The 16325-nt window shown below is 42.4% G+C and overlaps 2 protein-coding genes across 2 annotated transcripts; one reads left to right on the forward strand and one right to left on the reverse strand.

Moving 5' to 3' along the window:
* Nucleotides 1-316: 316 nt before the first annotated feature.
* Nucleotides 317-1303, reverse strand: LOC102699894 (succinate dehydrogenase [ubiquinone] iron-sulfur subunit 2, mitochondrial). Its single transcript, XM_006660516.3, has one exon. It carries the CDS (start codon nt 1301-1303, stop codon nt 398-400), a length of 906 nt encoding a protein of 301 aa, XP_006660579.2. The 3' UTR covers nt 317-397.
* An 11520-nt stretch (nt 1304-12823) lies between these two features.
* Nucleotides 12824-15108, forward strand: LOC102709594 (endochitinase A-like). Its single transcript, XM_040527683.1, has one exon. The coding sequence runs from the start codon at nt 12957-12959 to the stop codon at nt 14268-14270; it is 1314 nt and encodes a 437-aa protein (XP_040383617.1). The 5' UTR covers nt 12824-12956; the 3' UTR covers nt 14271-15108.
* Nucleotides 15109-16325: the final 1217 nt, after the last annotated feature.

Here is a 16325-nt window from a genome sequence, read left to right on the forward strand (position 1 = left end):
ACTTAACGGCTTCTCGCCAAAAGCTGGGTCAGGGAATATCTCACTCGCGGCTTCTCGTCGAAAACCTATTGTATTGTATGTTGTCTAAATAGATATTGGAAAATATTAAAACAATTATGAAGATAGGTTAATATATGATATATCACTTACACCTATACACGTTAAAACATGACTTTTACGATTCATAAAGAAAAATAACAATTTTAAGGGGTGTCCCCTAAACAGCTTAAGAGCTTAAAACAGTTTCTCCAAATACTTGTTAAAATCACGGTAAATGATGAAATGAGCAAGTAAATTTGATGGATTATTACTGGTCAGGTCGGCAAATCTTATTAGTGTTTGACGGGATTAATTAACATAAACGCACGGACGCACGCAACACAACATTCCGACGGCGTCACGGTTTGCCGAGCTGGTGCAAGGTCTTCATGGCGGAGATGGCGGCGGCGGGGTCGAGGCTCTTGGGGCAGGTGGCGGTGCAGCTCTTGATCATCCGGCAGCGGTAGAGCTTGTCCCACCCCTCCGCCAGCGCCTGCACCCGCTCCGCCCCGTACTCGTCGCGGCTGTCCGACACCCACCGGTACGCGTGCAGCAGCGCCGCCGGCCCCAGGAACGCCTCGGAGTTCCACCAGTACGACGGGCACGCCGTGCTGCAGCACGCGCACAGGATGCACTCGTACAGCCCGTCCAGCTTCTTCCTCTCCTCCGGCGACTGCGCGTGCTCCCGCAGCCCCCCTTCCGTCGTCTTCGTCTTCGACTTCCTCTTCAGCCACGGCTCCACCGACTTGTACTGCTGGTAGAAGCTGGTGAGGTCGACGACGAGGTCCTTGACCACGTACATGTGGGGCAGCGGCGTCACCGTCGTGGCCGCCGACGTGCCGGTGTCCACGGGCTTGAGGCACGCGACGGTGTTCACCCCGTCGATGCACATGGAGCAGGACCCGCAGATGCCCTCCCGGCACGACCGCCGGAACGCCAGAGTCGCGTCGTGCTCCTCCTTGATCTTCTGCAGGACGTCCAGCACCATGGGACCGCAGGTGGCGAGGTCGACGTGGTACGACTGCAGGTACGGCCGCCGCTCCGGCGAGTCCGGGCTCCACCGGTACACCCGGAACTCCTTCACCGTCGCCGCCGCGGCGGCGTTACCGCGCCGGTCCCTCTCCTCCTTCGCCGCCAGTGCCGCCTGCTTCTCGGCGGCCTCCCGCGCGTTGACGCGCGCGGCCGGGTGGCCACGGAGGGAGGGGAAGTGGCCGCCGGCGCCCTTCGCTGAGGCCAGCCTCGGCAGCGTCCTCCGCAGCATCATCGCTCGCTCGCGCGCGCGCGCGCCGTGTCCGGCCACTCGACGTGCCGGAGCTGATCGAGCGGAGCGAGCAAGAAATGCTCGGTGGCGCGGTGGCACGTGCCGGCGTCGGGGACACGTGCGTCGCGGCGGGGGCGACGGGTGGTGGAGCGGCTACGTTTGAGATAGAGCTCGGCTTAGCTTTAGTCGGTGGGCTTGCACGGTGGGCCCCGTTAGTCTGCACTGGCCTTGTGGGCTTATAGATTAGGCCCATTTCTTGTGTCACGATGGGCCTCGGTCACTTCAACGTTGGGCGTCTTCGCGGGCTCCCATGCTACTACCGTTTTTTTCTGTTTGGAATTTCCGAAAAACTATAGAACAGCATGCCGTTTAGATCGGAGAGTTAAATAAAGTTTTTTCTGTGAATGAGCGAGAGAGCGTTTGATTGGTGGTCAAGGTAGGATAGGATATGACCATCCATATTTTTAGGGATATGGTGATTCGGATTTATGTTTGGTTGGATGGATGGGACGGTCCAATATTTTGTTTGGTTGAATAGATGAGGATGGATGAAATGAGCATATGTAATTACTAATAAACAATAATATTAATTAATCAACATAAATATTATCCTAATCAGTATAAATCAACCGTGAAATATATCTATCATTACTAATTAACACTAATTTAAACTTGTTAATTACTAATTAATAACAAAACATGCTAATTATCACTAAGCAATCACTAATAAACACCCTTAGTGAAGGTGGATGAGCACATCCAATCAATTTAGCCGGATACACACATCCAGCATTTTCATGAAATATTCCTCTCCTGAGTCACCCTATCTAGTTTCACCCGTAAACCAAACACAACAAAAAACTGGGCAGCCATCTCCTATCCAGGCAAGTCCAGCCAACCAAACATACTCTAAATGGAGTTTTTGCAGCAGACGTTTTTTATGCTACGTGATTAGCCGACGGCGTACACGCTCGCGCACGTGACCTCAATTAATTTTGCCTATGTAGATTGATCAACAGCTAGCTGATATAGAGCATGTATATATATTTGCATGCATGCATGGCTAGTTGCTGCATGCACGCCTACACGCGCCCGTCCCCTCCGATGTCACAGCCGCTAGATAGCTTAGCTACTAGCCATCCGACCTCTTTTTCGCTTTCCTCTCCCCGCGTGTGCGGCTACTGGATGACGGTGGGTTCGTCGGAGGAGTCCGTAGCATCCGACCGTATTTTGTTAAGTTTAGCTAAGTTCGTAGAAAAAATTAGCAATATTTAAAATATTGAATTAGTTTTATTAAATATAATTTATAATATATCTTTCTTGTATTGAAAATGCTAATATATTTTTTTTATAAACTTGGTTGATCAAACTTAAACTAGTTTAAGAAAAAAATTCAAACTTCATATATATGATTAAAACAGAGGTAAGGGAGTAGCAGCATCGTCATGAACGATTCCGAGAGCGTCAGAGCAAGATGAACGAGACGACATCGCCGTTTAATGAATTTTAAACCCATAGATCGGCGAGAGACCGACTTGTCAATCCGAATTATATTGTTCCTGGCCTCAGCAGCAGAGAAGGCACGTACGTACGGGCGGGGGCGGCGAGTCAAGCCAACTCCAAACCCGTTCGTTGTGGACGCGAGAATTCCTTCTAGAAAGCCTTTGACCCTTCTCTGTAGGGTCAAACTTAACGCGAGGTCGCCGTCGCCGGTCAGAGGTTGCGACGCGACGCCCCCATTTCCTCCGCCCTTCGCTGTCGTTCGTCGTCAGCCGTGCGTGCCATCTGTTCCTACCAGCACCATCTTTTTTTTTCTTATATTTATAAGCGCAATTTTGAACTTACAACCTTAAATTTCGAGCTAATTTTAGGTATTTTTACGTAGTTTATTTTCTAGCATTAACGTTTAGATAGCTAAAAATACGTATAGAAAAATTTTATTTATAAATTTCTTTTTTGCAAATATTTTGTTTGACCATGCATTTGCATAAAAAACCCGAACAATCACGCTCAGTGCTTAGAAGGTTTCGTGCTTAGTTTGAATATGTGTTATTTTCACCCATTGGATGGGAATCTTGACCGTTGGTTGTGTGGAGGTTAACTCATGGTGGATGGATGATGAATTGTTGGGAAGACTGGGATGCACAAAATGGTTGGGTGTAGTTATTGTGAAAATTATATTGATCGACACATGAGTTATACATCAGATCATGAGTTATACATGGTTGGGTGTAGTCATTGTTTGGCTTTATTAAAATCAGGAAAATTTTTTATTCGTGTTCTTATCGATCTAAAAACAAATGCTAAAAAATAGACTATGGTGAAAAAACTCACAATCAACTATCAACTTAAAATTTAAGGTTGGAAATGTAATTTTGGCTTATAAATATAAGCAAAAGGTTAAGGACATAAGTGGACCTTTGACTCAAAACAATTCGTATTTTTAAGGTGTAAGTGGACACTTTGAATTAAACTACGTACTATATATTTAATAAGGACACGAATTTGCACTATTGTCGATGCCGAATAATGTGTTAATAATTTTGCTCTAATTTGTTGCTTTCAACAAAATCGGGGCTTTCGAGCCTTTTATCTATATAAAGAAAATAATTTAGTATAATTTTAGAGCGTGATCTGAGAGATTGTTAATACACATCATAAAGTCGCTACAAGCAACTGTCTAGCCTAGCGTCCTAAATTCCAAGAGAACTGCTAGCGTACGGATTACCATCGGTATGGGATTTTTAATGTATGGGTGTCCTCCACGCTGCCCGTCTCCGTGTCTCCGCGCCACATTCGTCTTCGTGCGCCTCCACGTCGCCGTACCACCATGCCTCCGTGCCATGCGCCTCCACCACCGCCTTCGTGCTCATATGCGCCTCACGTACCAACGTGTAGCTGGTACCAGATGATACCACCAGTCATCTGGTATCATAGCGGCGCGCAACAGGGGAAGCTCAAAACGATACATGTATCACATGGTACCCGGTGGTCCCAAGCGGTACCATATGATTCTAAGTGGTATCATATGATGTCAGCATGCATCAATAGGTATCAAAAAGTATCGATATGTATCAGTTGATTTCCATATGGTAATCTAGATGATACCAATTAATATCAACATGTGTCAAATGATACCAAAAAGATATAAGAAGGTATCAACATGTATCAATCCACTAGGTTCTAAATGATATCACATGGTATCAGAAGGTACCAACATATTTCACATGATATCAGAAGATATTAACATGTATAATATGGCGACGGCGGCTACCAGCCTCCACTTCATGATGATTTAGTTAAAGAAAGCTAAACAACTTATAATATAAAACGGACGTAGCAACCGACGTATCAGACTGAAGCAAGAGGACGGAGCTAATTGCTTGGCGGCGACGTACGTAGAGAAAGGAACTTTCCCAGCAACATCGAGCAGCGACTTGGTCTTTTTGATGAAACACGTAATTCTAGGTAAGTGGAGTAGGATCCTACGTATTTAAAGAAAGAAGGAAAAACGGTCGGTGTGTATCTTGTGACGATTTGAGGAGTAATGTAATGCAATAAGCCAATAACTACTGGCTCCATTATAACATATGAACTCATTTTGCAGTTTAACTTTCATATCATAATATAAGCATATCTATAGTGATTTTTCTTATTCTCATGATTTCAATTATACCATAGCCAATCATACACTTGAAATATAATATAAGTAATTCAAATTCCAAACTTTGCTACGGAAGTGGCTAAAACAAAATCGTTTGACCAAACCTTACAATTACTAAATAAACTATGCTTATTTTTGAAAGGGGGAGTATCCGTGTTTGAAAAGAATGGGGATTCCTTATGCGACATTTAGCATGATGTTTTTCATCCTAAATTTATGAGTGGGAAATATAGAATAGAATTGGACTGTATTTTATTTGATCGCGTAAACAGGTAAAACGTTTGCCTCCATCCCAAAAATGTTCATTTCTTTTTGTTGGAACACAAGAAAAGTAGAGCCATTCATATACATGTGCACACAGTTATCTCGTATGAACACGCGGATGCACATCCTTTCCTACCCACTAGAGCACACCTTCGAAATCTAGTTATGCATATTTTAAAATGATGGAATCTACTCTACGCTGCTGACCTTGAACCGGTTCAACCATTTGTCACTGTTATTGCCTTTTTCTTTAACATATGTCTGAGTTTATCAATTGTTTTATGATATACCATTGAACTAAGAATTTTTCCCACAAATACCCAAAATACCCTTAGACAAACAAGGTTAACCATTGATTTGTTCCATTAGAAATTTCAAAAAAACAATATTTTACATGTAGCCTCCTTACACAATATAGATGTATAAGTTTCATGTTTTTCATCACTATTTTGTATAAAGTGTAACTTATATGTTATATATTTTTGTGAGGAATTTATTTCTTATATGCTACACAAAATACTTCTTTTGCTGCTATTATTAATTTAATTCATTTATATATATAACTTTTTTGTTTCTATTTGTGTAAGTGATACATATCTCATTCGACCACACAAGAATAAATTTTTAAAAAAAATCTTGAAATCTATAAAAAAAATCAATGTCGTGGAAAGATACTATGATACGTAATTTTCTCAAATTTCTGTAATGGTTAATCAATTATCAACACTTATAGCTAGGTACATAAGGGCGCTTTGTTTTTTTTTTCTTTTTGCAATCATAGAATAGTTGACAAACTCAGTGGTGTTGTGCAGAATGTGACATGTCAGTGGTAAATCATTAGACTGTAACAAACTCAGTGGCAGAGAATAGATTATTCCTTTTTAAATTGCCGAATGCAAGATGAGTGCTTCACTGCAAGAATAACTAGCCATAAATATGAGCGCTCGTGTTAAATTTAAAATTTAAGCCTACATAGGTAGGTTCAACCATAAGAATCCTAATCATATTTACCATAGTTGGTTCACACAGAATTTCATTTTTGGATATGTACTGGGCCTACTGGCCTAGGTTTCAGCTAAAAATATCTGTGTGACGACAGTAGCAGTAGACAATATTTGAACTATATAGTTCTGATTTAGTCGATTTTTTCCCTAAACTTTATGTTTCTTAGGGGATGCAGCATATTTAGAAATTAAAAACAATTTATGAACAAAACGTTAGATTATAAACATAAGCATGAGCGAAAAGATGGTGTTGTTAATTCTATCGATACATTTTGTACTTTAATAACATCAAATTTACATGATATAAATCTATATATGACGTGAGTATTATTTTCTCTATAAGATATTCATAAATTTGAAATCAATAAATAAAATTTATACCCGGTTTATAGGTATCAATTTTAGTTTATGAGAATTAATAATTAGCATTATATGGAATCGATCCCACGCTTACAGTACATAACCCCCCCCCCCCCCACCCCCCCCTCCTTATGTCATTGATATTACTTTTGGACAAAAAGTTGTGGCCATTTCGCTGAACTTACGTACTACATCTGTTTCAAAAATATTTATAGCATTATAGTGCACTCATCTTAAAAATAAATTATCACTTTGGTCAAAAAAATTGTTCCAAAATAAGTGACTACTTTGGAACCCAGAAGAAAAGAAAACAGATAGATAAGAACATGCACAATTGTTTCACCTATTAAGGAGTAATGTTAGCGTATTTTCATCATCAAAAGGGTTAATAAATTGGAGCATGGAGGTTATTTTACTTTATTACTAATGTGTCTGAAATTGTTCAAATTAGTCAAGTATTTTAGAACGGATGAAATAGTTTATATTTGAACTACAAAGTATGATGATTTTTTTCAAAAATTTTGCCATCAATAAGGGTTTGTTTGTCAACTTTTGAGAAGGGGACTGGGAGTTTAGAGGAGGGATTGGTAATGAGAGTTTTATTTTTGTTACTCAATCCAATGTTAGAATATATCTACGAGAATTGTTGGGAGTTCTCATCAAATTGGATTCTAAGTGATGATCTACAGCTTAGATTTATTCTCTCATACTTAGAGGAGAAATTATCTCACAATTACCACTCATCCCCTGATATTTAAAACATGAGAATTTGATCCTAAGCTCCTCATTCCCAATCCCTAGCTCCCAAATCTCCCGCGTCCACCATCCAAACACAGAAACTAGCAAGTCTTTATCCCTCGAACTCTTACTCCCTTCTAACAATTTCCTCCAACAATGTATTGAAACGTATCATGTTTTTTATGTAATACTTCGACACATTAGATAACTAATGATTCCAAAAGTTTATGTTAAAGTTCATTTGCCCGGGATATTTTTTTTCAAATACTATAAAATTTGCAATCTTTTTTTAATAGTGACTTCCAAGACAAGCCCAATTGGTAGACATGTAGATCGATTCATTTCATCGCCTGATGCCTAAGTGGTATCGCAGGGCGTAACTAGTGGAGGGCACTGGATCTCTCCTGCAGCTGGTTACCACGGCCTTTCGTTGTACGACGTGTGTAGAGGCTCCAGATTTGGACCGCGACGACCAAACCGATCGGTCGGCCGGCCGTGCGTGCGTGCGGCCAGCCTGACGGCTCGCGTGCGCTAGCAACGTACCGCGGCGGGCCGTCCGTCCCAGCGAGGCCGCGACCACGTTTTCTCGCTCGCGTCCCGCCCGATGATTCGCATCACATCATTTCGGTTCTGTTGCACTCCCTCCGTCTCTCTCTCAAAAAAAAATAAACTTTCGGTTTACACATGTCCAATATTTAGCCATCGGTCTTATTTAAAAATTTTTAAAAAATAGTCACACTTAAAGTAATATTTATGATTTATTATCTAATAAAAAATATTAATCGTAGATAAATTAAATGACATGAAAAGTTAAACATTGTAGGTAAAAAAAATAAAAGATTGATTTATTTTAGGACGGATTGAGTATAACCTAAAATTTAAGTTTTAATATTAAAATTATTTTTATTTTTATATTTTTTACGATGGTTTATTTTTTAAAACTCACTAATATATATATATATATATATATATATATATATATATATATATATATATATATATATATATATATATATATATGTTCGTTTGTAAATATTTCATTTAGCTATACACCTCGATAAGCACGCGGTGGCATGCACGCACGCTTTTTTTTTTACGGCTATGCACGTTGCTGATCAATGGATCGAGCAAGCGAGCACGTGTGTGCTGTGCGGTTGTGTAATTCGCGCGTGATGAGCAAGCATAGCCGACGGGACGACTGACGTACGTATCATGTGCGAGAGCGAGAGCCAGCGCGGCATCATGTACGACTGACGTACGTACGTATCTTGTGGAGGTCAGCGCGAGAGCGAGCGAGCATGATCATGTGCCATCCACGATCATGGCCGTATCCGGGCCAGAGTAATACACGGGCACTCACCATTCCGGCGGCCTTGGCCCCTGGCTTGAAGTTTCCTTTAGGTTATTTCCGAAAAGGAGAATAACGTTCACTCAGGTGACCCAATATTACTCTCCGCTTTTTATTATTTGATATTATTGTTTTTTACCCTATTTAGAGTCTTATTTTTTTTACAGATGTGTACAATTAGAAGTCATGCTTAAAAGTCCTCTAGTAATAAAAATCAAATCATAACAAATAATTAATACTTATTTTTTAGTACTTCAATTCAGTTAATTTAGTGTTTGTACAACCTCCCTCCCGTAGTATTACTGTAAAAAAATAAACAATGCTTGATCAACTCCTAATATCATTTATCTAAAGTATGTATAATAGCAGAAATGGAGCTCCTCTGAATTTTTCACTGGTGTGGCTGCCTCCATTGCTCGACACGCACGTGCTGGGTTTTTGCTGCGTTTGTTTACTGCGTGCTTGCTGTTTGCCATCCGAGGGAGATAGAGGCTTGCCTCGCTGTGACGTGGGTTCTTGCTTGCTTGCTGTCTTTCACTGTGACTATTCAATGCTATATAAAGCTGCTGCTTGCGTTTTTTTTTGCTAAACAATATCAAATTATTATTTAATGGTCAAATATTCTTTCATTTTGATGTGTAATGGTATTCACTCAAATTGCTATAATTTTTATGCTATATACATTTATATTTTAGAATTCACTAACAATCCTTTAATTTCTACTAATGATTGACAATATTACACAAACAATAATACATTCAAATTTTATAATAATACATTCAAATTTTATAGATCGACTGGTTATGTGTGCATCGTGCTTCGGCTATCACTCTACGAAGGTAGTCCTTTCTTTTTTTGTTACGCTTATATGTACGGAGTTTACTGCTCTTCCACTACATTTCCGTGATATATTTTATGTCCTAAACTTGACCTATATATAATTAACAAAATTAGTTAACTACATATAATTAAGGCTCTATACATGTTTATCGGTATTTCATACTTTGCAGGTCGAGTGGTTATGCACGCATCGCGCGTGGTGCACTCCAGTATATTGTACAGGACGAGTTATATATATGTCCACTGCTTCTCTCCATATAAATCTTGTGTAGCACCGGAACAACAGAACTAAAAGACAATTTTTTGCTTTTTATAAGCATAAGAGAAAATTCTTATTAACCATTAAAAATAGTTTATGTATAAAATTTGTATATACATGTTCTTCCCGAGTTAAAAATAAAGGCTAAAAAAATAAACTATGGAAAAAATGGTAAAACCAACTCTAAATTTAAATTTTAGATTATAAGTATAAATATAAGCAAAAAGTTATAGAAAAGTTATAGAGCATATATAATCGGTTGGTTAAGAAAAAGATATAGACCATTTGCTTTTGCTCAAACTACACTTTTAGCCCTATTTTAGTCATAGTTGTTTCCATAAACTTAATATGCGTTTGTTTTTTTGCCTTAGAGTTATTGGGGTGGTTGTTTGGGTGTTTTATGGAATAGGTCAAATGATATATTTGCAAATGAAAAATAATTTATGAATAAAATTTTCTTTACGTATTCTAGCGATCTAAAACCCAAGGCTGGAAAATAAACTTCGGTGAAAAACCCCAAAATCAACTTAAAATTGAAGGTTAAAAATTCAAATTTTTTGCTTACAAATATAACCATAAGTAGAAAGATGGGGTGAATAATATGTTTGATGCTCAATATTAAGGAATTTTTTTTTCTGAAATATTATATTGGTATATGAAAATAATCAACACGAGTTAGGCGGGGAAAAAAACTGTTTTGACAGTATTTATATACTTCCATAACTTTTTTCCTGACATGGTGATATCTTTTACACTTATAAAATTGCACCATGTTACCTTCAAACTAAATGATACTACCTCGATATTTGACTTTTATGATTGTACGTTTGACTATTCGTCATTCAAAAATTTAGTACAAATATGAAAAATGATAAGTCGTGCTTTAGTTATTTTGATAATAAAGTAAGGCACAAGCAAAATAAATAATATTTTCATATTTTTTGAATAAGACGAATGGTCAAACGTTGCTATTAAAAAATCAAAACATATTACGTTTTTATAACGGAGGTAGTACCATCCTTTTATGACGGGACGGAGTATCCTATATACGATTTTTTTATTTTTTAAACCTTTTTAATAATAGTTTTATTGCTAAACCCCAGGGGAAAATATTTTCACCGTATAAACCTTTTGGCTACTCTAGTGTTGGTGGCATGGCAAGACAACGTTATCACGCGCGCGGTTGGCACAGTAGTCTTGACACGCGTGGCAAGACAACGCAAGCCTGCCATACCAAAACCCTGCGTGACAGTGTTGTTTTGCCACGCCAATGTTGATGTCGTGGCCAAAAGGTTCATCCGATGGAAATATTTTCTCTCGAGGTTTAGTAATAAAATTATTTATTAAAAATGTTTAAAAAATAAAAAAAAACTCCCTATATACTATGTTCCTATGAAGAGCCAAAAATTCCCAGACTGTCGAACGCACATACATTTTTGAGCCATATATACATGATTCATCTAGGATTTGCACCACCAAAATCATTAAATTATCCACCCTGGTTTCGCTGTACACTCTACTCTCTACCAGCGACCATACAAGCAGAAAGTACTGCAATATACTGTACGTCATTTCTGCTTGCATCGACCCAAGGATATGATGCATGCGTGATCGCTGTACACGCTGCTTGCATCGCTACGTATATACCGATCGAGTGCCAACCGCCTGTGCCAGCGCCATACCTCCTCGCTGCACGTACCGACGTACTGTGTACGTACGTAGGTCTTGCCCAAGTACGTACGTACGTACGTAGCCGCATCTGCCAACTCCCATGTCGCTAACATATTGCTCCACGCTCCCACGAAAGTACACCGGGCTAATTGATGTCAGTTTGATTTAGATGATTGGTGGAGACTATCGATTTGATTGTAGAGATAGATTAAATACTTTGAAAATAAACTTAAGTGGTTTAACTAATGCAATAGGAAAACATTTTTCTTAAGAATGCGTGTCTTTTAGGCGTGGAATATATTTCAATAATCCAGTGAATAAACTTTTTAAAACAAATGAATTTGTGTGGCTGAAAACGTGTCCGTGAACCAGCACGTCGGGCGGGACCAAACCGTTTAACACGTCCTAACCGGAATCCGGGTCTCTGCCACGGGGCCCCGCCCGCCCGCAGCTTTTCCTCTCCTTTCCACCCGACGACGCTCTCGTAATCCCTTGGTCCCAAAACAAACTATTTAGATCCTGCTGATTAAATGTTTAAAAATTTTAATTTTATCAATTAAATTCGGTTATTTTTATTAAATAATAATTTAAAGGCATGCATGCAAGTCAAAAATTCCATACCTTCTCTCAACTCATTACATGCATTGCGCGTGTGTTTTATAGAAAAACAAAAAAAATCAAATGTTTGATCAATAGCAAAAATGTCAATTTTTCACTTTTTACATATAATGTTTGACTCTTCGTATTATTAAATTTTTTTATAATTAATATTTTTGTTTTTATTAGATGATAAATCATGAATAGTACTTACTGTGTGACTAATTTTTTTTATCTTTTAAAAAATTTCAAATAAGACAGATGATCAAACAATGGACACATGAACAAAATAGTTGGCTTATTGTGGGACGGATGGAGTATCTTTTTAGCTCACGTTTACGTTTATATAAGCCAAAATAAATTTTTAAATTTAATTTTAAATTTTTTTATTATATTTTAAATTTTAGTCTTATTTTTAGATCTCCGAGCACACGTATAAAAGCTTAATTTATAATTTTTTGTAATCATGATGTTTCGTTTATTCATTGAATGAGCAGAAGATGTGCACGAGAGGCTCGAGACGCGCGGCGGCCGACCGATCGATCGATCAGGCGATGTGGTTCACCAAACTACACCACATGTAAACACAGACGCGCGCGCACGCGCCAGCCAAGTCGCACGCACTCTCCTTCCCTTTTGTCCCCCCGCGAGAACGTGCTTCGAAGCAGCCGCAGCCGCAGCCGCAGCCGCGCCCCGCTTGTCCCGTTCTCCCTTTCCTCTTCTTCTTATACCACCCCGCGGGGTACCCGCCAAGGCTTCCTCCCTCCTTCCTCCTCCTCCTCCTCCTCTCCGGCTTCGCGATGGGAGATCGGATGGTGATCTTTTGGGGGTTTCGGTGTAGTCGGTGAGGTGGTGGTTGCGTTGATTCGGGCGGTTGCACTGAGAGTGGTGGTGGTGCGGGGTGGGGGTGGATGGATTCTGGTAATAGCGGTGGGAGTCTCCAGTCGTCGAGCGGCGGCGACGACGAGTTCGACTCGCGCGGCGGGGTTGACTCCTCCCCGCTGTCGGCGCTGCTCCGCCCGTCGGCGTCGTCGGCGGGGTTCGCGCTCCACGGGTCGATGTACGGTTTCCAGGAGCTTGGTCCGGTGGGGACGTCGTTGCATCAGCAGCCGCCGCCGCAGCCGCAGCCGCAGCAGGGGGTGAGCTGGTCGGCGGCGCAGTTCGCGGCGGGGGTGCCGTCCTCGTCGTCGCCGCGTGTCCCGCAGGGCGCCGACGCGGGGGCGGGGGCGGGGGTGCAACGGCAGGGTGACCCGTCGTCGGCAGAGGGGGCGGGGGCGGCGGTGGCGGCGGTGGCTGCGCCGGCGCGGGGGTCGAGGAAGCGGACGCGGGCGTCGCGGCGGGCGCCCACGACGGTGCTCACCACCGACACCTCCAACTTCCGGGCCATGGTGCAGGAGTTCACCGGCATCCCTTCCCCGCCATTCGTCGCGGGCGTCGGGGCCCCCGCCGCGTCCCTCCGTACACGCTTCGACCACCTCTTCCCCTCGCCGGCCTCCGCGCTCCGCTCCGCCGCCGCCGGCGCGGCCGCCGATCCGGTCTCCTCGCTGCCGCCCTACCTGCTCCGCCCCTTCGCGCAGAAGCTCCCGGCGGCAGCTTCCTCGTTCCCGCCCTTCACGTCATCGTCGCCTTCCACGTCAACGCCGTCCTCGTCCAACATCGGCGTCGCCAATGCCAATGCCAATGCCAATGCCACCGCCACGACGGGCACGGCCGCCGCCGCCACTACCGCCACACCCGTCAACGCGGCGGCGGCCGGAGCCGGCGACGCCTTCCAGCTGACGCCCGCCGCGCTCCTCCGGATGCAGCAGGACGCAACCAGCAGCAGCTACCTCTCCTTCCCCAACGTCCTCGGCTCGTCGCAACCCATGTTCGGCGGCTTCGGTCACGGGGGCGCGCGGCTGCACGACACCTCACCATCGCCGTCGTTCTCGGAGTTCCTAGGCGGCAGCGGCGGCAGCAGCAGCATCAGCCTCACCGACGGCGGCGGGCTCATGTCCTCGGAGACCCTACACCATCTGCCCCCAAGAAACGACGCCCACCACGGCGGCGACGAGCTGTCCGGCGTGGTCGCGTCAGGCAGCGGCGGCGGCTACGGCAGCTGCAAGCTCAACTACACCCCGCACGCCGGCGCATCATCCTCACAAGCCGCAGCCAGCGCCGACAAGCCGCCGGACACCGCCGGCCGAGGCGAGGGCCTCGACCCATGGATCTGTACATCCGAGTAGGCAGAAAGCATCATCATCACAGTGAAGAGATCGAGATGCATGCTGTTCTCTTGTGTTCTTGTCAGCTAGTGGCAAACCAAGCACAAGAACGAACACGCGCCACCATGGTCGATCGCCATGCATCACAAACAACAAAGGTCTGATCGATTTTATTAGCCTTTTAGCTTGTATACTCACTTTTGTGTCACTGAATTTAATCATATCACTTCTCCTCCTCGGCTGCCCCCTTTTCTTCCATCCTCACAATCCACTCGCCGCCATTCCCGTCGTGTCCTTTTGTTCTCTACTGCATTAAAAACCTCATCTCTTCCGATTCTCTCCTAGATACACCCAGATTCTCGAGCAATCACGCGCGATCTACACACGTCGTAGTGCAACCGAAGGCGTACGCAGTACGCTGGCAGAGGCTGGTCACCGGAGGACGGAGGTGCGTAGCTAACGGCGGCGGCGGCGAGAATTCCGGCCGGCGAGAGCGATCGATCGATCGAGTCTTTGTGAAGCTGAAATTGTTGCTGCAGCGGCCCCAACGGCAGCTCACCAAACAAACTGCATACCAAAGGATCCATCCTTTTTCCTCGTATGAAAACCACCACAAAAGAGACTCCAAAAAAGACAGAAACAAGAGGAGAAAGAAAGCTCATATCCGAGAGAGAGAGATCCAGGCCTCCTTTTAGGCAGCTTAGATTGCAAAAAAATTTTAAAAGAGATGTCACGTCACATGTTTGATGTTAGAAGTGGTATTTGGACACAAATGTAAAAATAAATTACAGATTCCGCCAAGAAACTGTGACACTAAGAAATTATGAGACGAATTTTTTGAGCCTAATTAATCCGTCATTAGCACATGTTGGTTACTGTAGCACTTATGGCTAATCATGATCTAATTAGACTCGAAAGATTCGTCTCACGATTTCTCACGTAACTGTATAATTAGTTTTTTTCCATCTATATTTAATGCTTTATTTATGTATTCAAAAATTCGATGTAATGTTCTTGGAAAAAAATTTTGGAAACTAAACATGCCCTTAGTAGCTCTCACTGGCAGTTAGCATTACACCATTATTAGCAGCAGCAGCAGTTAATTAAGTACTACTCCTAGCTTTGGATTTTCTAGGCTGCCACTAAATGCTAACCACTCCCCCATGATGATGGCGAGAGAGAAGGAACGAACAATAAGGCCGGTATGCATGTTCGTGTCATACATATTAAATATATTAAATATAATATCACATCAATAAAATTACTGATTTATTATGGTCATTAAGTAAGAGAGTTTTGTGAGATTGGTCATTAAATAAGAGAGTTTCGTGAGATTAGTTATTAAATAAGATAGTTTTATGAAATGATAGAGAAATTTCATACCTCATCTGACTCCACCTCATCTGACTCGATTATCTAATTTATAGTTTATATTCTCGGTAACAATGTTAAAAACTATACGAGACTGGTTTAATAATAATAGCAGTGGTAGTAGCAGCAAAATAATTAATAATTAACCAAAGATTGATCTCATTTGATGGACGGGTTGATAGATGGAGGAGACCAACAACCGTACCATCTCCGAGCTGACCGTCGTTAGGCCATAGCCATTAAACAAAGATCGCGCATGTGATGCTCCACATCCACCGCCACGGCTGCCCCCCTAATCTGCCGTGATCTTCTTCGTTACTGATTACTACTATAGTGTCGCTATACGTACGTACTTAACTATAGTAACTACGTACGATTAAAATACTGTAAACATTGATTAGATAAAAAGAATCAAGTGAGTGATACTATAGCTGTTCGATAGTTGAGGATTAAGTGAGTGGCACTATAGCTGTTCGATAGTTGAGTCGTATATAAATCGAAAGGTTAAGTCGTACCATAGCAATTTTCTTACTGCTCGAGGAGATGCTTAAATTCTGTTAAGTTTTCTCTCTAGATTGCTGCCTCGTCGAGGTTAACGTAGAGGCAGAGAAACAGACAGAGAAAGTGAGTGAGAACGAGAGGACGAGAGGAATGGGAGGAGCCGAGGAGGTTGGGAGTGACAAGTTGTTGCATGTGTGCCCCCTT

Source organism: Oryza brachyantha, chromosome 9, assembly GCF_000231095.2.
Source record: "Oryza brachyantha chromosome 9, ObraRS2, whole genome shotgun sequence".
Taxonomy (NCBI): Eukaryota; Viridiplantae; Streptophyta; class Magnoliopsida; order Poales; family Poaceae; genus Oryza; species Oryza brachyantha.

Bases quoted from the DNA above. Each gene is read 5' to 3' on its own strand.
- LOC102699894 (XM_006660516.3), bottom strand. From the start codon at position 1,303: ATGATGCTGCGGAGGACGCTGCCGAGGCTGGCCTCAGCGAAGGGCGCC.
- LOC102709594 (XM_040527683.1), top strand. From the start codon at position 12,957: ATGGATTCTGGTAATAGCGGTGGGAGTCTCCAGTCGTCGAGCGGCGGC.